The 23,599-nt window shown below is 41.0% G+C and overlaps 2 protein-coding genes across 3 annotated transcripts in view; one reads left to right on the top strand and one right to left on the bottom strand.

Annotated features, from left to right (window-relative positions):
* LOC109467068 (superkiller viralicidic activity 2-like 2) overlaps positions 1-11,659 on the bottom strand; it is a 26,678-nt gene extending 15,019 nt beyond the window's left edge. For both annotated transcript variants that reach the window (XM_019764972.1, XM_019764973.1), the window contains exons 1-16: positions 11,517-11,659; positions 10,763-10,877; positions 8,557-8,688; positions 8,035-8,147; positions 7,343-7,517; positions 6,532-6,622; positions 6,105-6,229; positions 5,495-5,593; positions 5,057-5,159; positions 4,599-4,730; positions 4,259-4,338; positions 3,708-3,818; positions 3,063-3,164; positions 2,419-2,544; positions 1,785-1,935; positions 1,116-1,357 (exon numbers count right to left, since the gene is read on the bottom strand). In XM_019764972.1, coding sequence (XP_019620531.1) covers positions 1,116-1,357; positions 1,785-1,935; positions 2,419-2,544; positions 3,063-3,164; positions 3,708-3,818; positions 4,259-4,338; positions 4,599-4,730; positions 5,057-5,159; positions 5,495-5,593; positions 6,105-6,229; positions 6,532-6,622; positions 7,343-7,517; positions 8,035-8,147; positions 8,557-8,688; positions 10,763-10,877; positions 11,517-11,647 — 2,028 coding nt within the window. In that variant the 5' untranslated portion in view covers positions 11,648-11,659. The remainder of the gene's footprint in view (positions 1-1,115; positions 1,358-1,784; positions 1,936-2,418; positions 2,545-3,062; positions 3,165-3,707; positions 3,819-4,258; positions 4,339-4,598; positions 4,731-5,056; positions 5,160-5,494; positions 5,594-6,104; positions 6,230-6,531; positions 6,623-7,342; positions 7,518-8,034; positions 8,148-8,556; positions 8,689-10,762; positions 10,878-11,516) is intronic.
* A 260-nt stretch (positions 11,660-11,919) lies between these two features.
* Positions 11,920-22,761, top strand: LOC109467070 (zinc transporter 7-B-like). Its single transcript, XM_019764974.1, has 11 exons — positions 11,920-12,312; positions 12,430-12,531; positions 16,245-16,358; positions 16,701-16,788; positions 17,224-17,353; positions 17,830-17,949; positions 18,293-18,361; positions 18,703-18,838; positions 19,365-19,455; positions 19,873-20,022; positions 20,551-22,761. Exons 1-11 carry the CDS (start codon positions 12,230-12,232, stop codon positions 20,596-20,598), a joined length of 1,131 nt encoding a protein of 376 aa, XP_019620533.1. The 5' UTR covers positions 11,920-12,229; the 3' UTR covers positions 20,599-22,761.
* Positions 22,762-23,599: the final 838 nt, after the last annotated feature.

Genomic DNA, 23,599 nt, shown 5'->3' with positions numbered 1-23,599 from the left:
GGGGGGGGTTGTACCAAATCAGTCTTTGCCAAACTTAATATGTTCTACAACTAAGAAAATAAAATGGTAAGCAGGGAGCCTGATCCATAACAGAAAACTCCTGCAACAGACAGGGTTCTTTAGAGCTAACTGGGAACCTGGGAATTATGGAAGAGGAAGAAAATCTGGAAGTTCAGAAAAACGGGCCATTGCCCGGAGGGCTTGGCAGACTCCGTGGAGGCGTTGCAGACAGACTCTTTAGAGCAGAGCAGGAGAACCTCTGCAACATACAGGGGCTCCGCAGAGCTGTTGTTGGGGGCCTGGGGAGGGGGGTAGGAATATACAGTGTTTGTTGATGTACCTGTAAGACCAATGCGATGGCTACAAGTAAGTCAGCTAGAGTGTTTCCTGCATTCAATAGGTAGTTGGTTTGATCCCGGCTAAGTCATAAGAAAGAATTTCAAAATTGTACATACTGCTTTGAAGTTTCTAAGTTCTATGCTTTGCAGTCAGCATTAGGGAAAGAGTATCATAAGGCCACACAAATTTAATTTCTTGGTTAACGGATTCGCCGCTTCATTTTTTTCTGATATGCAAATAAAAATAAAAATTCAGAATCAACTGCAAAATGCTCATCTTTTGCCCTGAACAGTTGAAAACAGTGCTTTTCATCCTAGTTGTTACAGTTGTTCCATCTTTCAATGCAGTGGTATCATTAAAAGTTCAAAATTCATTGTTTAAATTTTGAACCAGCCTGGTGTGTTGACTTTATGGCTCCTATCCTACCATTTTGGGCCATAATAGGATGCCTAGGGCTGTTTTTATTTTATTTATTTTTCGCCCGCCCGCTCCATTATTTTTCTAGAAAAATCTGTTAACCAAGAAATTAAATTGGTGTGGCCTAATGGTAGTTAAACGCACACAACTACCAGTGGACATGCCCCTGCTGTATTGCAAAACAGTGTGGCCCAAGGGCTATAGGACTGGGGATGGATACTGCACCATGCGGTGCATGGTGTGGGAAGAACTTAACTAAACATTCTTGGCATGCAGTGAAAAATTTTGAGCGCTGCATAGATACTAATCTAATTATCTATTTGTTTGTTTGTTCATTGATTATGTAAGAGTAAACAAACCTTCTGGTTGGCCTTCTTCTGGAAGTTGATAACGACGCCCCAGCCGAAGTCATCTTCAGCGTTTCTGACCTTCACCAGTCGCCCGGGCTGCAGGAAGGGCAGACAGTACTTGGGCTTGTGGATGAACCCCTCAATCTCCTGACCATGTTTGTCTAGCTGCTGACGGAGCTTGTAGTACGCTGTGATGGAGTCTTCCTCGGGAATCGTCATGGCATTGTAGTCTTCCTGTAGCTTCTGTAGTTCTGAGGAAAGAATAAGGTATTGAAGCATGGAACTGTGGCTTTCTTGTAGGAAATCTACAAGAGGCAGAAGAATTGAATAACTTAAGTCACTTGGTAAATGTAAGAAGTTAATGAAAAGTTCACTTTTGCTACATTTGTAGGCACCATGACAGGAATGGAGCTGTAGTTTTGGTACTGGAAAAAAGAACTGTGTACCTCTATTGGTTGCCTAGAAGCATGATGTGGTCAGGCTACTTGGCATACATTTTGTACATTCTACTAGGTTTTGAATGGACATATGACGGCGGGTTCTTACTAGTAATCATGCCAGGAATAGAGCTGTAGTTCTGGTACTGGTAGAGTTACAGTAAGTACTTACTGGTAATCATGCCTGGTATGGAGCTGTAGTTCTGGTACTGGTAGAGTTACTGTAACAGTAAGTACTTACTAGTAATCATGCCTGGTATGGAGCTGTAGTTCTGGTACTGGTAGAAGGACTTCTCCAGCATGAACTCAGGGTTGATCTCCTCCACTCTCAGCAGGTTCAGAACCATGTTGTAGGTCAGGTGAAATGCACTGTTCAGGGGGTCGGGCGCTCCCTGGGGGGGGGGAACAATGACAGTTAGAAACTGTGGTGCATAAAGGAACAAATATTGTATTATTTTCAATATGTTTGAAGATGACTTGCAAAATTGCAAGGTGCTAGCCCTTGAACTAAATAAGAAAGATACTGACTTTAAGAGCTACAAAATGTGTGTGTCATTTTCAACAAGTCACACTGGAGAAGTGTGTTAAAGACAGTTCAATCTGCAACTACAGAAACATCTGCAAGTTCCTTGGCATTTGAACTATAAGTATCAACATTAACACTTGACTTTGGCTCTTGCCAAGACTCACAAAGATTCCGTACAACTAAGACTTTAGCTGCTGAAGTCAAGTCTTATCAAGACAATGCTTTTAGGATCTGTTTAAGTTACGATCGTCTTGCCACGACAATACCAGAAGATCAGTGTTTTACATGTAAGTCAAGACTTCACTTCAAGACAATGTCTAAAGATCAGTGTAAAGTTTGACAAGCCCACCTTGAGGAGGTTCTTGCCGACACTTGGTCCCATCTTCTCATCGATCATGAGGATGACGATTCCTCTCTCGTCCAGACCTCGTCTCCCCGCACGGCCGCTCATCTGGATATACTCACCCGACGACACCTGGGCAGGGGGGAAAGGGTCAGAGGTTAGGGGTCATACACCTGGTCATGGGGGAAAGGTTAGAGGTGAATGGTCATACTCGTCCAGACCTCGTCTCCCCGCACGGCCGCTCATCTGGATATACTCACCCGAGGACACCTGGTCAGGGGGGAAAGGGTAGGGGTTAAGGGTCATACACCAGGTCAGAGGTCATAATTCAAAGATCACACTACTTCACCTGACAAAATTCGCTCATGTCAAAACAATATCTACATCATTTTTAAACATCTACATCATGTGATTTAAACTTTAATGATATCATGTCAACTTTGTTAACTGGCCCACAGCCTTCTTCAAAGTTTGAAACATAGTAAGAGATTAATCTTGGTAAAGAGGAAAATTTAAAGTAAACAAGATTGGAACGAAATAGAATCTTTCACCCTCAACTTTGCAATATCACATAACTTAATGAATTCTAGAACCATTTAAGAAATGAAATGTAAGAAAAAAAATCTAAGTACAAAGTAAATCAGACTGACCCATCTGAAGTCCTTGCCGTCAAACTTGCGAGCGCTGGTGAAGAGCACAGTTCTGGCCGGCATGTTCAGCCCCATGGAGAAGGTCTCTGTAGCAAACAGGGCCTGGGGGAGGGGGGCAGGGGATGTTTGGAAAAAACTATCAGCAGAATCTTAAAACGCCAGGTAAATTTGGTCATAAACTGTACCCATTTGGTCTCTGACATTACTACATTTTACACTCTTTCTACAGCTCACAAACTTGTCTTCATGGATTTGCAATTTCCCTGTCTTCCATGTGGAAACAATTTGATGATTGGTAATTAAGAACCTCTAACTAGCATAATGTCAAACACATATACATCCTTTTGAGTAACCGAAGTCAAAGCTTCAATAGACTGTTACAGCAATTAAGCTATATCTGACTGAAAACATTGTGAGGAACAATGGCTTGGCTTGCAATAATACAAGATACCAGTAGTACAATTTAGCCTTGCTAGCATTAGTCCACTTCCTTAGTACTAGTAGGTACATTGTAGGCCAGGTAGTGAATCTTGGGGAGTGAACAAGCTAACATGTAAAGCTAACATGGCTGGACTCCAGGCTATAATACAATATTCTTCTCTAGTTAATTAACACTTGTTTTTAGTGAAGAGGAAACAGACCAACCTTGATGAGTCCCTCAGAGAAGAGGATCTCGATGGTCTCCTTCAGGATGGGCAGCAGCCCACCGTGGTGGATCCCGATGCCTCGCTTCAGCAGGGGCAGAACATGTTCCACCTGGTGGGGTTACAAGGTACTGCAGGTTACAGCATATCTGCCAAAAAACAGTTACTCAAGCAACTGGATATGATTTTAGAAACACTTTTGACTGTTTCCAAAATCATATCCAGTTGCTGTTTTTTGGCCTATTTTATTACCTGGATGTCTAACCTTCACTGACATGCAGTATATCTGTATCTGTGTAACCAGTATACTGTCCTAAAACACCAGCTTCGCAGGCAAGCGGTGTGGTGACAGAGAAATAGTAAACATGTATCGTGTACATGTAGAGGACATGAAACGGAGAGCCCAAACAACAATTTGAAGGGTTAAAAATTTCACTATTTCTTCTACTGAAAACCATAATCCATATGTTCTTCAGTCATGATGCTCACTTGTTAAAACATTTAAAGAGCACAAAACCAGCCTAGCAAAAATAAAAATGTCTCAAGTCACACCTGAGGCAGTTTCTTGTCTTCATCTGACAGACAGTCGATGGCATTGAAGAAAACTTCCTCCACGAGCTTCTTCTCCTCATCTGGAAAACAAAAGAGTGACATTTGAAGACTTCAAGTCAAGTTTGGACAATCTTTGAGCTGTGTATAAATGTCAATTAAAAAGGTGATAGTGACTGAGGATATCTCAGTAGAAACTAAAGGCCTGCAGCGGTGTCATTTATGCTCGTGATCAGATACATGTAATACTATGTAGTGGTCACGTGTCTGACAGTTCATAGTCAAATTTGCTTAGTCCCTTGCAATTGACTGTAGTTGAAAATAAAAAGACGACACACGTTACCTGTGTTGAAGTCCAGTTTAGACATCTGCAGTGCGTACGCCTCACACTCCTTCTTACTGAAGCTGAAGGCGATAACTGGTGCAAAGTTCCGCTCCATGATCATCTTCACTATCTTAAAGGCATTGGACGGGCCTGGAAAAGAGAGGAATGCTTATTCCAAATAAGATGTAAAGACAAACTGTTAGCAAATGGCCTCCTTTTCTATTTAAAAAGAAAGCTTAACAGTATTCCCCTTCAGGTTTCATTCCTAGCACCAACATTTCTGAGGAGACATGTGAATAGAGACGACTACCTTTAGCAAATCCCCAGCAAATGGCCTCTATTTGTATTTGAAAAAAGGCAAAAGGCTACTAGTAGATGTATAATCCAGTCTTTGGAGCTTGACAGTATCCCTTTTCTGGTTTTATTCCTAGCACCATCATTCTCTAGATTTCTGGGGAGATCTCTGGACTGAGTACCTTTAGTGAACCCCCTCTTGCTCCACCTGTCTCCTTTAGAGTTGTCTCCCCCGTCTCTCAGTACGGCCATGGCAGTGTTAAAGTTGTCTTCTCGAAACGTGCCCTGGAAAAAAAGCGTGCACTCTTGAAGACATAAAAAGATAAAATCATGCCTGCGTAAGGTAGATTTACAATAATTCTTCATGAAAGAAGAGTTTTCAAATAAACAACTTTTCTACGACGTTTTAAGGAGCCTGAGATATGTACATGAACTCATATGACAAGGACAGAGTGTACCAAGGAGTCATTGTACACTACAGCATTTCAAGACAAAACGTTAAACAAATAGTTTCTTTTTTAAGTTACAGTCTTAGCTCAACAGGCAAATGATTCATAGCTACTTCATTGTGCATCTATGCTGATGTTCTATCCCTGAAAAACCTATAAGACATTACTCACTGTTTCGTCCACCACCAGGTGTAAACCATCGCCCCCTGCTGGAAAGATGTAGTGCTGCAGCGGCACGGGTCTGTAGTCTGTGTACACAACATGGCACGGCTAGAGGGGGACAGAACACAGTGGGGATTTAGATAGTGAAGGCATGTTTACAGTCCATGTTTGTTTGTCTGTTTGTTTGTTTGTTTTTCATAACCAGTCAACTGCCTACATTTTGTACAGTAAGTACAGGCTGCACAAGGGAACATCATTGGGATCTGCTAGGGATTCAAACCAGGAGCTTTATGCTTCCAAGTCAGCAACCCTTACCATGAGACCATCTCATTAACTGTTAGTCACAGTCCACTATTTCAATTTACCATCTCATATAAGAGATGAGGTGAACAGTTGGCTTCCCTCTATCTCAACATGGCTGCTTTTTGCCTGTGGCAAGTTGCCAACATAGAAGTAGCGTCAAGACACATTTCCTGACACTTTTATAAGTTCTGATGTTGCAATAATTCGTTGATCCATTGATTGTTTGAACCAGGTTGAATTGTTGCCTGGTTGACTGATCAATCTTTTGTGAAGCCAATACATCCACTGGTCAACCCATTGTCCAATCGCTGCCCACCTGTTTATGAAGCCAGCAGATCCACTCAGCGAACTGCCTGGCGTTGGGGATGGTGGCAGACAGGAACACATAGTGCACATTGTCTGGTAGCAGGATGATGGTCTCCTCCCAAACCACTCCACGCTCTGTGGGTTAAATACACATCAAATACATGTCAAACATGTCAAAAATACATCAAACACAAGTCAAAATCGTCTTCCTGTTACACTTAAAGGGCAAAAGGAAGATGGTTTCCTTCCAAAGTAAACAATGCTCTGTGGGTAAATGTAAAACACATCATACATATGTAAAACAGGTCTTTTACTTTCCTCCCAAACCACATCTGTGGGTGAAACACACATAAAACGAGGGCAGACTGTAACATTGTAAACTTTGTAACTTTGCAAGCTGGGTGCATGCAGAAACCAAATGTTAACAAGGTGCCCACCTTTGTCTCTCATGTAGTGAATCTCATCAAACACCACCCAGGCCACTTCCCTCATCAGCTCTGACCCTCGGTATAACATGCTCCGCAGGATCTGGTGAAATAACATCATAACCAACATTACTCATACAAGTATGTAACCACACATCAGCTCTGACCCTCGGTACAACATGCTCCGCAGGATCTGGAAATAACACAACATCATAACCAACAGTACATGTATGTAACCACACATCAGCTCTGACCCTCGGTATAACATGCTCCGCAGGATCTGTAAATAACACAACACCTTAACCAACAGTACATGTATGTAACCACACATCAGCTCAGACCCTCGGTACAACATGCTCCGCAGGATCTGGTGAAGAAAACATCATAACCAACATTAGTCATACAAGCATGTAACCACACATCAGCTCTGACCCTCGGTATAACATGCTCCGCAGGATCTTGTGAAGAAAACAACAACTAGAGATGTAACAACTGCAAAGCAAATGCATAATATTCACCTTTACATGAATAAGCCTGACAAACACATGTATATGGTGACCAGCCCCTCCACCTCTGTCCTGCCATCTGCTATATATGTACTTAGTAACCCAACATCACAGGGTGTCTGCTGCAGCACCTGTTACCATGGTGATGTTAAACAAACAAACCTCTGTTGTCATGACGAGACAGGAGGCAGTAGGGTTGATGGTGACATCACCCGTCATCAGTCCAACGTCCTGAAACTCTTCATACAGCTCCCGGTACTTCTGGTTACTAAGTGTTTGTTGGTAATAATGTTAGACAAACAAACAAACAAACAAACCTCTGTTGTCATGACGAGACAGGAGGCTGTGGGGTTGATGGTGACATCTCCTGTCATCAGCCCGACATCCTGAAACTCCTCATACAGCTCCCGGTACTTCTGGTTACTCAGGGCCTTGATGGGTGTGGTGTAGATCACTCTCTGTTTGTCTCGCAAAGACATGGCAATGGCATACCTAAAGAAGTATGGAGAATGAGCATTAAGATTAAAAAATGGTTGAGGTCTGCAGTTTTAAAGGTAGCTGCTAGGTAGATGACTCGCAAGGACATGGCAATGGCATATCTGTAGGAAATAGGTGGCAATATGGAATTGTGGTTAGGGTAGGGTTGTTGGCTTAGAATCTAAAGGTTCTGGGTTCGAATCACTAGCAGATCCCACCGCTGTGCCATAACTTACAAGTATTTCCTGACTTGACTCAATGGTGAAAATTAGTACCTAGCTTCAGTGGGAATTAAGCTGATGGGGTCTCTCACACAATGATAAGGTAAAGATGTACCTAGTACTAGAATTAACCTTCTCCATGCTAAAATAGCCTTTTGGTCACAATGTGGTTTCAGGGTTAGTAGCAGGGAGACCGTCAAACAAACAATAATTATCATGTACATTGTATAACGGAAGCCAGTCATAACTTTATATGGTTCCCTGTTAAAAAAAGAAAAACAGAGAGACACATTGACGACAACCAAACTCACTCTGCCACGACAGTCTTGCCAGCAGACGTGTGAGCTGACACCAGAACTGACTGGTTACTCTCCAGACATCGCAGAGCCTCCTTCTGGAACGGGTCCAGGACAAACGGGTACACCTGGGGAAAAACATCACAACAGTCAATAAAAAACAGACTTCTTTATCTTTGCACAAGGTATTAAAGAGACCTCCTGGACATTATGCCCCAGAGAGGGTTTTATCCAGAACTCATAAGACTAAGACTAAGACCATCTGCGTCACAACATTGCAACCATCCCTCAACAAAGACTGGTGGCATTGGCAATCTGTGGACACTTTCTGTTCCTTTAAAACACATTGCTACACTTGTACATAACAGTAGAATTTCTGCATATACTACATGTACTCAATGACAACTGTCTTGTGCCTTTACATATACATGTTTGCTCTACAAAATCGATTACATGTATACAATGTTTCCTTCAACAACTCAAAACTATGTTAATTAAGCAGGTGAGGATATTATGTCCTCAGTGCCATACTCGTACCTTTGCTGGTGTAGTGGAGAGTTCCTTGACAGGTTCATATTTACAGTCCTCAGGATAGGCCACCTCGTGTGTACAGGCCTGTTCTGTGTCCACTGTCTCTGTACGGATCTTAGGCAGGAGGTCAAGTTCAGCCTGGGGGACAACATCAAACACTTCAGACAAGACATTTAAGACACTCACAGATTAAACCTCAAGTCAATGGTCAATGCCCACTCCATTGCTAAATGTCAGTGGTCTAACAAGGCTAGTTTGGGCAGCTACTAAGGCCTAAAAAGAAGCCAGAGGACCAACCCTCAAAATGTAAACAACTTTTATCAGTAGGAAACACAACACCAAAAGTTTCATCACAGTTCTATATGGAAGTGTTACACAAAAATAACAACTAGAAGGTTTTTAAGCATGGAATAGCTCACACTAAATGACCCATATATACAAGGCCTAACAAAATAAATGTTGTGTTTCCTATTACAGTCCAGAAAAAATTAGGGTCGGTAGGTAGGGATTCACTTTTTTTTTTTTTTTTTTTTTTTTTTTTTTTTAGTCAAAGCCGGGACAATGAACGTATGATCTGTTTGTACTACACAGACAGGGATCTCCCCAGAAATTCAGAGCAGGGTGGAGGAGGGTGCGAAGCACCCAATGCGGCGGGGGGAGGTCTGGGGGGGGGGAAGCTATTGCATTTTGTCTTTTCCAAACACAAATGGAGGTCATTTCCTGCAACTTCAGTTCTACATTTTCTGTACAACTGCAGATGTATAAGGCAGTAGAAAGGTTCAAGATCTGTACTTAATTATCCTCATGTTAAAAAAAAATTCTACCCTTAATTTTGAAAAAATTGGGCATAGGTTCCCCGGATGACCCCTAACCGGGGGCCAACGGTGCTTCCACAAGTTCAACAAGTGAAAAATACATGATACAAAATGTACATGTATTTACTACCTGGAACTTGGAGCAATTTATTCCAAAGATGTTAACTGACATTAATATATCAAAAACTAAACCAAATCCTATTTCTCAAACAAATCACATATTGACACAGCTGAACAAATAAAAACGTGATCATGTTTATAAACTCCACTCAAAAACAATTTTTGAGAGACACTCGGGTCACGGTACTAAGCGTGATAATCTCTAATAATAATATCAATGACAACATCCAACCGCACATACATAGAAACAACAATTATATTACACAAGAAACCAATTAATTCGGAAAATTTCTCAGTAATGTTTGAAAATTAACCTTACTAAAATATAACTGAATTTTTATTTCAGTTGTAGCCGAAAAAATATTTTTCATGCGTTTAAAGTATCGTTTTAGCACTGTAATATGTACTTATTACATGTATCTATACATTTGGATGCTATCTTGACCTTTGACCATTGTTATTGTGAAAACAGGTCGGCCATGTTGTCTTTCTCGCCGTGAATTTTCGAGCCGTTTTTTCGAGCAAATTTCAACCGTTTTAAACATTTTACGGCCTCAAAAACTCATATAACGAGGAAAACAAGTTGTAGTTGTTATTTTCATGCGTAACATTTCTTCTGGGGATGGATTATTTTTCCGTCGAGCTGCCGAAAACCATGCCGCAACCATGCGATCGGGCGCGGCCGGCCGGCGGGAGTTTTACTTTGTATCGGTGAGCTTTCGCGATGTAAACAAAGACAGTCGGAGTTGTTTACATGAAAATTTTGTTGTGAAACGCCAGCGGGGTGTCAGATTTTCTACCAATGACAACGTTTTCTTTGTGGCGTCATGGCGAGATCGACAATTCATCGTCAATTCACAGGATTGTGCCGACAATGGAATTGAATAGCGGCCCGATCCGTGCAATTAGCGCTCGATCCACGCCGCCCGACCGAAGAAAATTGGAATGACGAGCACATTTATCAGGGATAAAATCCCCAATTTTGAAAACCGACCACTAGCCGCTCGAAATTTTTGGTCGGCCCAAAAAAGGCTAGGGTCGGGGGGTTTTTTATAGGGTCGGTCGGGTAACCGGAAACACAACATTTTTTTTCCTAGGCCCAATGAATGAACAAATGAATGAAGGTAAGTGTATTATTCATAAATATTATTACATGTATTTATAGTGTCTTGCAAAATATTTGCCTAGTCCATATCAGGTTATAAGACATCTTAGACAAAGTTAGAGGGATGTTTTATAGGTAACTATCAATAGTATCATAAGCGGGTAAGCCTGACCTGTGAGAGAGCCTCTGTGTTCAAGGGTTCCGACAGGACAGAGATGGAAACCGTCTTGGGTTTCTTACTCCCAGCATCCTCCTCTTCCTCCTGGGTTATGCTCCTCTTACTCTTACTGTTCGGGAACACATGAACAGATGGAGTTAGGTAAAGAGGCTTTTCATTGACGTCATACGTGGAAATATAATGTGAATACCCAGTATGCAGTGACAAGGTGTTGGTAAATAAGTAGATAACACAGCGGCATGTTGGCATGTTTAATCTTTATCAGCCATACACTGTAACTAATCCATAAAAGATGTCATATAAAAAGATTGTATAATAATAAAGCATTAGGAAATAGCAGATCATAACGTCTGAATCACTATTTCAAGCTACTTGGCATATATGTCTGTTTATGTTTCTGTCCGTATCGATGATAGATATAGCCTCTAACGTTACTTTTTGGGGTGAAGTCCACCATCACTAAAAATTATGATTGCCTTGTTGTGTGTGTGTGTGGGGGGTGCTTTTATATTTGAGATCTACAACCTAGAGGCTTCTTGCCTTTGATTGACTTAAGCTGATAGCGTCTTCTTTATCGTTAACTTGATTCGACAACACATCTTATCCGATCATACTTGTAAAACGTTACTGCCCTACTGATGACATGTGCACGCATGTTGGTTTCACAAACAAAAAATTATGTTCGATCACAACACACAACATTCGCTCTCATACAAACACCGTCCTCCCTACAGGCTTCAAACTGTACCTGGCTTTGTCCGGATATTTCCCCTTCTTCTGTGTCTTGCCCTCCTCCTTAGAAGGTCCAGGTTTCGGCGGGGAAGCCTCCTTTTCCTCGAACACGCCAAAAAGCTCGTCCGCATCACCGAAAGCCGCCATGATGCTCACGTGGGATCATACCATTTTATTTGGAGGTAAGTCTAAAACACTTCAAATATTTTTCATTATCACATATAAAGTACAATATTTCGTACTATAGTATGAAAAGTAAACATTTCATGTACTTATATAGTAATATTCATGTGTCTAATTGACATTTTTATTATTCTATTAGTGACTACAAAACATCCCTATCATTCTATTGAACTCTTCCACTTCAACATCCGTCCAAACTATGCCACATGTACTTCCGGTTCTGTAGTTAGACTGGAACCACTGAAAGAAAAGAGGTAGTGCATGGCTCTGAAATCATTACAGCGCGATCGGCGTTAATTTAGACGAAATTGTCAGAATATTCAGCTAGATTTCATGTTACTGATTGCTAGATTCACTGACTAAATGCTAACGTAGGTTATGTAAAGCAGGCGCTTTGAATTAAACAAATTTCTAGGCTAACTCCCAAACCGGAAATACAGCTGTATTTTCCCAGAAACGGAGAAGAAAGCTCGCCTTGATCGTCCAAGTGCCATGCCAGTTTCCCAGCCCTGATTTCTCATCCCAAACGCTCACGATACTGCTGAGATGTTGCCGCTACACGGAAAAGACAATGAGTTCAAGCAAGGCATCGGGAAAAGCCTGAAAAGAAAGATTTCAAGCTGGATTCGGTAAGACCGGCGTGCCGGGTTGTCTACCATATGTTGTCGATTTCCACAACAATTTTTACTTCCCAAATCTCTTGCAAGAATACAGTGTGTTAACTGGAAGATTTCTTGTCGTTTCAGTGCAATTTTCTCGGATCCCACATCAAGGAATCTCTTCGCTTTCCTGACGCTGAACCTTTCCTTTGCGATCGTGGAGCTTCTATACGGAATATGGACGAACAGGTACGATGCGTTACACAGTGCACGGGGAGATCGGGTTGTCAACTGGTTGTTAACAGAAAGATATCATACATGTGTCGGGTTTTTAGTACTGATAATCCCTACATTAGAACCGACAAAAGGCCAAAAATCGGGCCGAATCAATGGAGTCCGCCCATTAGTTTCCCGGCCGTTCTCCGACACATACACGACGAACGTCGGCCACGTATCGGTTTCCCCCATAGGTCACCAGAGGTCATAGTATGCGTTACATCCTGATTGCCCAAATGAATGTAGCATAGGTTAGTCATATGAATTAGGCATTCGATTCAATTTTTTTTTTTTTTGCTTGTTGATTACTATTAATATAAGCTTTGCCTACATACAAAATACAGACTATTACAGTCAACTGATATCGATGATAATGAAGACCATTGAAATGGACAATTTTGAAACACTTGAAAACTTTTAGCCTGATTAAAATTACGGTTGCCGGTCGCCCATCCAGCCGCCCTGTGGGAAGGGGCCACTAAAGCTGCGGACGGCAGTGTTTGCGTTACACAGACTAGAAAACTTTAGGTTGACCAAGTTTACCGCCTTCTTCGCAGATTGGTGTGGCGGCGCCATTGTTTTTGGGGTGGGCCGCTGATCAACACGAGTATCGCCGCCCAACAAACTCCCTCCGCGGGCAAACTCCCTCCGCGGCCAAAACCCGCATCGATCAGCTACCCCCGAAAAAATAATGCCGCCGCCGCACTGGTCTGCAAAGAAAGCCAAGAAGCAGCACTGATTTCATGATATTATTTGAGAAATTCGTATTAAGCGTCACTTTTTACCTCAAAGCGTCATTGAACTGCTTTAGTGGCGGTGGCTTTCAAGAAATACTCAGATTACACTGAAGGGCGGTGACGCAGAGCAAACCGGCACTGCGGCAGCTGTGAACGGCAGATCGACACAAAAACGAACCTACCTTGCCTGGTCTGGTCTGTTAAACATCATTCTTCCACTGCCTCACGGACCCTGCACAAGTCTTCCCACACAGTTGTCGCCTTTGCTAACTATAACTAGGCATCCTCCCATGGCAGGGTCAGCGGCTCCGGGTTCCTTAGTGGTGGAGAAGGAACTCGGAGCCGCTGATCCTGCCATGGGAGGATGTAACTAGGCTACTGTGCGTTCTTTGGCACTTTTTTTATGCTACATAATGATACTCGATAGACAAATAATACTATTATATTTCTTTTTCAGAAAACAGCATGCTGTATCGAGAGCCGACCCAAGCAAAACAATAGACACTACCTGATCGGAGATAGCACAAAAAGAGCTGCAGGGCGGCTGATGCAAGGACTAGCCCTACAAGCTTTAATACGTTGTTGTTGTTGTTGTTGTTTTCACATACATTTGCAACAGCTGCCTGTGTACCACGTGTAGTGCATTGTTAATCAAATCAAATCAAACTGTAAGGTTACCCTGTAAAAGTACAAACAACACTTGGGAGAGATAATCCCTTTGTCGGTGTGATAGAAATTTCTCGTAATTTATAATTGATAAGTATAAAAAAATTCATTCAGAGGAAAGGCATAAAAAAGAGATAAGGAGGAGGAAAAACAAAAGATATAAAGAAAAGATCTGTGTCGGGATACGATCCTACGACCTCTGGATCTCGCAATATTCACCAATGTTCTTGCAATCATCCCGCTGAGCCACTGCAAACTCCGTACTTTGCTTGTGCAAATATTACACTATTGACGTGGCGGTTCGAGTTTCTTCAAAGGAAATGGAAAGTAACAAATGTTTCAAATTCATCGATGTCGTATAATAGTTAGTATTTATTCCTGAGGTTTATCTTGTATGCCATATGCGACGTTTATCATGTCATTCTGTATTGCGCTTTGTTCTTCAAGTTGAACACGGCGACCGTCATTTGTAGCGCGCGCGCGAGTGGCTCAGTCGGTAGAGTCGCTGCCTCCTTGCCTTGCTTTGCGATACGTGGCTGCCAGAACGGCGCCAGTTCGAATCCCATGCTATGCTATTATTGTCATGATTGATATTGTGTGATTCCCTCATGTTCCAGTTTCTTGTACATGTTTCAGGAGTCCTAAAGACGGAGCTACCATAGTGTTCATAAGTCATCATTGGCACATGCCGTACGGCGGTGGCTCGTAGTCCGTGCGTTCGTGCCCAGCTTCATTGTATGGACTTTTTATTTTGCACACGACCATTGAATTGAATAATTCTCACATATAAATGTAAGAATCATTTAACAAACTCAACTAAACCTTTAATCCTGCAGATTGCACTTTTGAAAATGAAGACGTGTAATTACATATATAAAACGTACGATTGTGACGTTACAAGAAGAATATATGCCAATTACAAGGGGATTTCAGTAAAATTGGAAGGAAAATAGGGAAAAAACACTCTCCGAATATATGATGATCCTGTGGGGAAAATTAGTAGTACAACTAGTAAGTGTAGTTGCAAAGGGTAGAATGTCCCCAACCCATTCATTCAGAACTGCGTAATGTATTCGTCAAGACGGCCATGTGACCTTCCCATGGTGACATGGTGACACGTGAGTCGATGTGTCAATCTTGAGTGTCGCCATGGCAATATCCAAGCCGGGAAACCCCCTCTGCCAGCGGTTTGTTACTTGTTGCCTAGGCGACCGGCGACGGGATCCTGTGGGAGAAAGTACCCGTTGGAAATCCGATACATATCGTCGGAAAACGATCGGCATTGTATCCGAAATTCAGAACCCATCGGAAAAGAGTCGTTGAACGGTCAGGAAATGTACATTTGAAGACACTTTGCCGATAATAACCCGTTCAACGCGACGTCGTGAGAGAACGCCGCTCATAACACGTCACTTCTACAGACGCAGTTGAGAATACTTTTCTGATATGTAAATAGCACAAACCCGACCTCCCCGTGCACTGTGTTAGTGGAGAAAGTTTGGGCCACCTGATTCGGAACGAAAGTTGTGTGCTCAGCCGGCCGATTTCTGCCACGTTGCCTTCTTTTTATAGACCCAAAACACTCCTAGATTTTCGTCAACTTGCAAGACGCGATACTGGATTTGTCGTACATCTTATGTTATGCAAATCAGAGATTTTAATTTCAGGGATTGTCAACAACCGAGTGTGAAACGTTGCGTAAATAATTAGTGTTATGAAATTGAACTGACCCAAAATAATCAATAAATTTGGCTTTAAACCCTAAGTGACAGCTGGGCAACTTTCATAACTTTTCTCTAACTTGATGTTCAATATTGAGAGAGAACTGGTTTTTTTTTGTTAACAACGATAGTTTTTGTATACAGCCTAGCATCCAGGATATACATCAAACATAATGCTCTGTAAACATCTCTTGAAAAGTAAATAAACAGATCAATACACTAGTTAGCTATTGCAGTATTTGGTAGTCAAGTACTAAAAGCATCTGTAAGTACAGTAACCTACTAGAAAATCAATGCAGAGCACAATATTTTTTTTTTCATCAGCATAATCTATTTTAAATCTGAAGTTACTTTTGAAATACAATGAAGAAGCAAATAGATTAGTAATATAGATTGATAGATCAGAGATCTTATAGTTACTGTACAAAACTTGGAGTGTGGTAGTACTGTTACGGTTCATGAATTATGCAAAACCACGAACAAAGAAATACTTAAAGATAAAATGTAGGAAAGCACCTGCTAAAAGACATTCACTCATACCTGCCCTCCTTCTATTCCCCAGTCTCGGTCTCATCTCAGATTCATTCCACATGTTCTTTGACTGCACGGCTCTCCTGGCCGGTCTGGCCGCTTCCGTCGTCTCAAGGTGGAGATCCAACGAGCACTTTTCTTATGGGTAAGTCTCAAGATGGTTGCTCAATGAGAACCTTTCTTAAGTTATGGCTTAAGTCTGAAGGTTGAGTTCGAATAGGAACTTTCCACAAGATGGAGATCCATTGAGCACTTTTCTTATGTGTAAGTCTTAAACTCAAAGTGGCATTTCACAGAGAACTTCTTTTTGGATGTCAAGGTAGCAATGCAACAGCAACTTTTCTTATGGGTAAGTCTTAAGGTGGTGATGCAATGTTAACTTTTCTTATGTGTAAGACGTTGCCTGTTAGTGTTATGAAATGTTAGTGTATTCTTCAATTTAATGTCTCAGAAAAGCTCCTAATGTACAGTTTTGCACTTTCTGTAGGTTTGTACGAGCAGAAGTCCTGGCAGGCTTTATCAACGGTCTCTTCCTGCTGTTCATCGCATTCTTCATCTTCTCTGAAGCTGTAGAGGTGAGATTCACATGTTACAAAAACACTGGTGTGATATCCCAGATGTGAAAGAAGTTATTCCTTGCTATCAGTTAGCCTCTGAGACAGTTACTGGTAATGACAGTTTAATTGATTTGGTCTGTTGTTTCAAAGTGACAGCTAAAGTGTCCTCTCCTCTGACAACATAAAAGCTGTATTTCATATTATAATTCACTTTTGGTGACTCTATTACTAGTAGTTAGCATGAGATAAAATGAATGGACTCTGTTGGAAGTCATTTTGCAAACACTCACCAGACAGTGAGTGAGTGTATGTGTGTGTTCAGGGAGTTTGGTTTGGTTTTGAGCAAAAAAAGGAAAATTGTATGTTCTTTTCTTATTTCTTTGCAAACGCTGAATGAACATTTTTGTTGAACTAAATAAATGAAGGAAACTGTTCTTTTCTCCCCCCCCCCAGAGGATAGTGGAAGTTCCCGAGGTGCATCATGAGCGTCTGATGGTGGTGTCCATTATGGGCTTCATCGTCAACCTGGTGGGCATCTTCGTGTTCCAGCACGGAGGGGCGGGGCATGGACACTCACATGGAGGTTAGTCAAGATACTCAACTGTGTCAATTAGAATACTGCATATGGGTATTATGTGTGTACATGGGTAGTAGATTACAGATTGCAATTGCTTTAAACAACAAAAGCTTTTGCAAAAAAATGCTAACTGAGGGAGATTATAGAAAAGGTGGCCTGGATGAAGTAAGTGTGGTTATTGGTAGCTACAGAAAATTCTATGCTCTCAATTGTGTTGTAGCAAATTTTCATCTTGTTATATGTTAAGTGCCAACAGAAGTATATTGCGTACTGTTATTGTGAAAGGATAGGCCGTGCAGTGTTTGTACGGTATGAAGTTAATCTTTCAAGTTGTTTTGAAGTGGACTTTGTCAAAGCTGTGGTTTGAAGTGTACTAAACCATGAAAATAATACTAACCTTGCTAAGGTAGCTGTTAGGCACCAAATTTGTAAATGTATATAGGGTTAGGCAGCAGGTTTTTAACCACACATTCTCCCTGCAGGTGGAGGCCATGGTCACTCCCATGCTAACGGTGGGGTCAGTCATGGTCATGGTCATGGTCACAGCCACGGAGGTCACGGACATTCCCACAGTCATGGGCACGGGCACTCCCATGGACTAGGTATGGACTTGATGATTTTTTAAATATTTATTTATCCAAACATATGGGGGCAGGGGGAGTCACAGATGTGTCCCTACTGAATTACCTATAGTTTGTAGCATGCAAAGACAATAATGTACAAAAGTATATTGACTGGGGCAGTTAGTCCTCTCTTAGTGAGTTGAACCCGTGTCTTAATCATTGATGGTTCTGACTTCCAGGGAAGAGATGGTGTTACAGTAGCCCAAACTTGGGTCAGTGCCTAAAAGTAGTCTCTTTGCCTGACACTACGAAAATTTGTCAAAAAGAGAAAAAAAAAACAAGTTTTTTGTTTAATAAATTTGTTTTTGATGTGTTTCCCCAGGTTTAGGTGGAGATGACTGCACAGAACCGTCACAACCGGTAAATTCTTCACAGAACCAGATTCTTAAAGGTACAGTCTATGTTTTCATTTTCAAGCTTCTATTCTAATTTCTTGATTAGTCAAAGAGGGGTGTTGCTTTTGTTTGAAATCATCCTCTAGACCTGTGTGGCTTTGCTATGGCTCATATTGTCAGCCAAACAGTTTGACAAACAAAACCACAGAAAATACAACATACTACTATAAATTACTAAAATAACGACATACTTTTTTTCCACAGGAGTTTTCCTGCACATCCTTGCGGACACACTAAGCATTCGACTAGTCACTCTGGTACACTGTTTAGTCAGACCCATGAAATAACACACTGCAGATGATATTTCCAAAGTTGACTTCCTTTTTTCTTTTCCCAGGTGTATTCCTGCACATCCTTGCGGACACACTGGGCAGTGTTGGAGTGATCATCTCTGCGTTCCTGATGCAGCAGTTTGGCTGGATGATCGCTGATCCCATCTGTTCCATGATCATAGCCACACTTATAGGCATGAGGTGGGTTTGGTGTTTCCAGAACGCTGCTTTATCCAGAACTATGCTCAGGCATAGTTCTGGATAGTCCACACATGCCCAGAACCATGCTTTTTCCAGAACTGTGCTCCAGCTGTGCTTCAGTTCTAGGTAGTTACCATGTATCTAGAACCATGCTATATCCAGAACCATGCTCTGGCTCGGTTCTGGATAGTCCATGCATGTGTATCCAGAATTGTGCTTTATGCAAAACCATGCTCAAGCGCCATTTGGGATAGTCCACGCGTATCCAGAACCATGCCTTGGGCAAATTTATGTTCTTGACTACATAGGGAATATATCCAGAACTGTGTCCAATCCTAACCCATTCAGGCATAGAGCTTGATAGGCACAGTTCTAGATATGATAATGTTGCTAAGCACTAACTACAAGTAGTTTAACGTAACTACAGAATTGCAAGCAAACCTACAGACATGCCACAAAGAAACCTGCTGTACATAGAAGTAAAAATAACTGTTGTCTTCAAATTGTTTGTGCCCCCCTCCCGCAGTGTGATCCCGTTGATACGTGACTCCGTCAGTATCCTGATGCAGAGGACACCGTATGACCTGGACCATCAACTGCCAGCCTGCTATCAAAGAGTGAGTTTAATGGAACGTAGAAGCTTTAAAACTCTTAATCTTTTTATGGAAAGTCTTGGGTGGATAGGCTATGAAATTGGCAAGTTTGAGACTAAAAAATGTTACAGTACTTGATCCCTGTAACACTACAAAAAGATAGCCTTTCATGAAAGAAAATAAAGGCAAAATTCTTCCAAAAGTAACCTACTAGAGACTCTCATCAGTTTCTTTTGTGACCAAAAAGGCTGTCTTTGCTTCATACTATACTGTGCAGTGCTGCATGTTTTGCAATTGGAGTCTAATAGGTTTTTGCAGCAATCTTCCCCCTCTTGTGTTTTCCTGTAAATGCTCTAACAGTGTTCCTACTTCAGGTAATAAGAGGGGGTTTGTGGGGGTTCATCAGTACCCACATCTAACAGTACCCATATTTTTACACAGGTAATGGGACTTGAGGGAGTTTACAGTGTACACGAACCCCACTTCTGGACCCTCTGCAGTGACGTCTACATCGGCACAGTTAAGGTCGAGGTTTCTCCTGAAGCTGACGCCAAATACATCCTGAGTGCCACACATAACATCTTCACACAGGTACTACAGTTCAAGTTACAAGTTAAAGTTCTTTCTGCACTAGATGGTGTATATGGTCTCTGAAAATCTGGTTCAGTAGCCCTTGGGAAACACAGTTGTGCAGCCACTACAGCAGGGGGCTAGTCCACTGGTAGTGGTATGTGTTTAACTCCCATGCTATCTCTCAAATGCTGATTACAAAGCAAAGAAAGCAGTATGTACCATTTTTAAAGTCTTTGATATGACTTGGCCAGGGATTGAACTCACAACCTACCGAATGCAGGATGGATACTCTACCCACTTGGCAATGAGAGTTTGCAATGTGTGTAGTCCAGTGGATAAGTGAATAACAACCCTCGCTCCGGACCAATAAGTCATTTGAATCCTGTACTGGTACAAAAACCTGTACACAATTATGACATGGCTTCTGTTTTATGTCATGACCAAATGTAAGTACTGACAATTATTTCTTGTCTTAACCAATGAGATGATCCGTTACAAACCTGTAGTGTTTGTTAACAATTGTGTCGTTTTGTGTCGTGCCCTCAGGTTGGTGTGAGACAACTCTACGTGCAAATCGACAGGGCGGAAATGTGATGAGGAACGGACCATTGTGGAGTGGGGGAGGACAGGTTTCTATTTCATCATCCTCATACGAACAAGTGAAATAGCCTAGTTTTGGGGTCAGCTTAATGCAGTTGTTAAAGCTTTTATTTTAGATCTCAGATAAGGTTTTTGTCCAAAAAACCTCTGTGGGTTGAGCCACATTGTCTAATTTTTGAAGATTACTTTGTGGTAAAGTGTTTTAGGGGGAAGCTTAAGACAACAACATGTCCAGTATTGTTCTTTTGTGGTCCTATAAGAGAGAAACCACTCACTGAATTTGATGTGTAAATGGAAGAAAAATGCACCACCATCCCCCAACAAATTTTGCATGTTTTTCCTGTCTGCAAGAAAATTAAGTGGAGTGGAGACACAGAACGTTTGTGTCAATGTCAGCAATGTGTTTAAGAAATGGACCAAAGTCCTGATACTAACACATAAAGCTCATCCTCTCTAAATTGTCATTTTGGTCAGACATACCATCTCAAAAATTAGATCATGTGGTTCAAGAAAGTTATGTTATGTCAATATCTTTTAATGTGAAAAGTGCCCAATGTGTAATTGTATAATTATCATAAAATGCTGCCATTCCTTTTCATTGTACAGACTTAATTAAAGTGTTATAATTCCTTTATGTATAAATGCAGTCTTCAGAATAGTTTACACAATGTCATGACAATTTCCAATAGCGTTATCATGTTATACTAGACTAGTATATTCTGAAATCGAAATGAAAAATGAAGAACTACTTAACATTCAATTATTTTAGTTTCATTTTAAAAAGGAGGGCAGATGATGACACAAAGTTAATAAAGAAGTAACTGTGTTAAACACAGGTAACATGAAGAGTTCACTTTATTATTTATTAGTTTACTGCACATCATACTAAACAGCTGCGTCTACAGGCTTTTAGTACAAAGTTACATGTTTTGTTGTTGCAAAGAGCATATTAGTTTGTTTTTTTTGCAGTTGAAAACCTAAGTACAGACAGACATGAAAACTCTGGTGGAAAGTAGGAAATTCAGTAAATTTGTATCACTGGATAACCTCTACCAGGCTCCAGAAGCATACTAGTCAGTATTTGTGTATCATTTGACTTGAAGATACAATTACTGGTAATACATGTATCATAATTTTGATTCAGACCCTCTACATGTACAGTGTATTGTTGAGAGCTGCTTGTAAGAACTTAAGTGAAGCCATTGCTGCAATAGACTCTGATCCTACATTCCTATGATGAACTACATTTATCCTTCTGACACTGTGACATAAGTGTAAAATTTGAGTTTGCATTCCTTTGACAATGTCAGCTTTCTAACAAGGGATAGGAGTTGGGAGAGTTGAGTAAAGATTAGCTTGTTTGTGTCCTTATTGCTAACATTATTGCAAATCATTCCCCAGTCCCTGAGAAAAAGTGAGATTATCGTACTTGGGGGGAGGGGAGAGACTTGCCAAAATTGATGTGTGTGTGGCTGTAATGAAAGTACTTGACGATTGTCGAAGTGTGGACACAAGGGCCATATGTACAATGAAACACAGTAACAATGTCTGAATCATTGTAAACAACATGACAGTTGCAGGAATTTGACATATATAGCTGTATGCAGTATTGGCCAAGATTGTTAGGCCACACCAATTTTGATGTCCTTGGATCTGGAACATTTTCAAGCAAAGATTAAATTTTAGTAAAATGGCTGGAAGAAAACTGCATCTCAGACTGTATTCAGTCCCCAGAACTGTGTCAACCAAAGTTAGTCACTGACGAAAAGTAGTTGATTCTACCTGAAATGTCTGACCAAACAGTTACTTGAGTAACAGATTTCTTATGTATCTCATTACCTGGATGTGACTTGGTATAATCTTCATTGATGTGTCGACCAAGGTACAGACTTTCCCCAGTATTTTTACAGAATTCCAGAGCCAACAAATCTTATTGGTGTGGCCTAAGGTTACTTTGTGGAAGTGTTTGAAAGTTTCACTCAAGTCATGCCATGTCTTTATTTGTTAGCTATGGGTTAAACCATAAGAAAATATTTGAGGAGGAAGCTGGAAGAAGAAAAAAACATCTTGGCATTCCAGACTCTCAGACATGTTCCTTACATGTACCTAAGATTTTATCATGTCAGCAGTATTTAGTAAAGTCATCAGTGGAAAATATCAGACTTTTGGTGTCATTTACTACTTTCCTTTTAACCTTCTTCTGACAGTGCTTGGTTACCATTCAGCAGTAGCCATTGTGAGTTATTTAAGTATGTTCTGGGTGCATTCTAATGAATGTTTAAAAGGCTTCTTTTAATCATAATATTTATGAGTGAAACTCGCTACAGAATTCAGCATAGCTAAGGGCTGGCTAACATATATCTGTATGATTAAACTGGGAGAATTCCTGGGATTGTTGTGCATGTGTCATACAAAATTCAGCTATCTAAAATATCATGGTTTGTTCTGTCACAGCCTGCTTCAAATTCAACAGTATTAAAGACGTAGGACAGCCTACGACAAATATGACTATGCTGGAAATGAAATACCCTGGTAAAGCAAATTGGTGGGAGGCATAATTTATTTTTTTAGACTTTAATTTCAGGCCATTTCATTTTCCTTAGAGCAACAGTTTTACTTCTCTTTTAGTCTTTATTTATTTTACAAATCACAAAGCAACACAAAGCCAAGTATGAAATATATACTGACTTTATTTTGAGACCATACCATACTGTCAGCCATACGTACAATACAGAATGGCTCATATTTATGGACTTATGGACTTTCCAATTCATGATATCCTGATTAATAAAACATGCACAGTCCTGCAAATTGACATGACAATTACACACTACTAAGTATTACTAACAACAGTTCTTGACCAAAAAGGCCAAATTTCCACAAATTGATTGTGGCAGCAAATTCCACATACATGGAACAGTAAAATCTGAACAATAGCCAGGTAGTCCTTACATGTATGTAGAGATGGGACTTGTACAGATTTACAAGTAATGGC

Source organism: Branchiostoma belcheri, unplaced genomic scaffold (assembly GCF_001625305.1).
Source record: "Branchiostoma belcheri isolate BF01 breed outbred unplaced genomic scaffold, Haploidv18h27 scaffold174, whole genome shotgun sequence".
NCBI lineage: Eukaryota > Metazoa > Chordata > Leptocardii > Amphioxiformes > Branchiostomatidae > Branchiostoma > Branchiostoma belcheri.
Note: the sequence above shows the minus strand (reverse complement) of the source record. Positions and strands in the feature narration are given on the sequence as shown.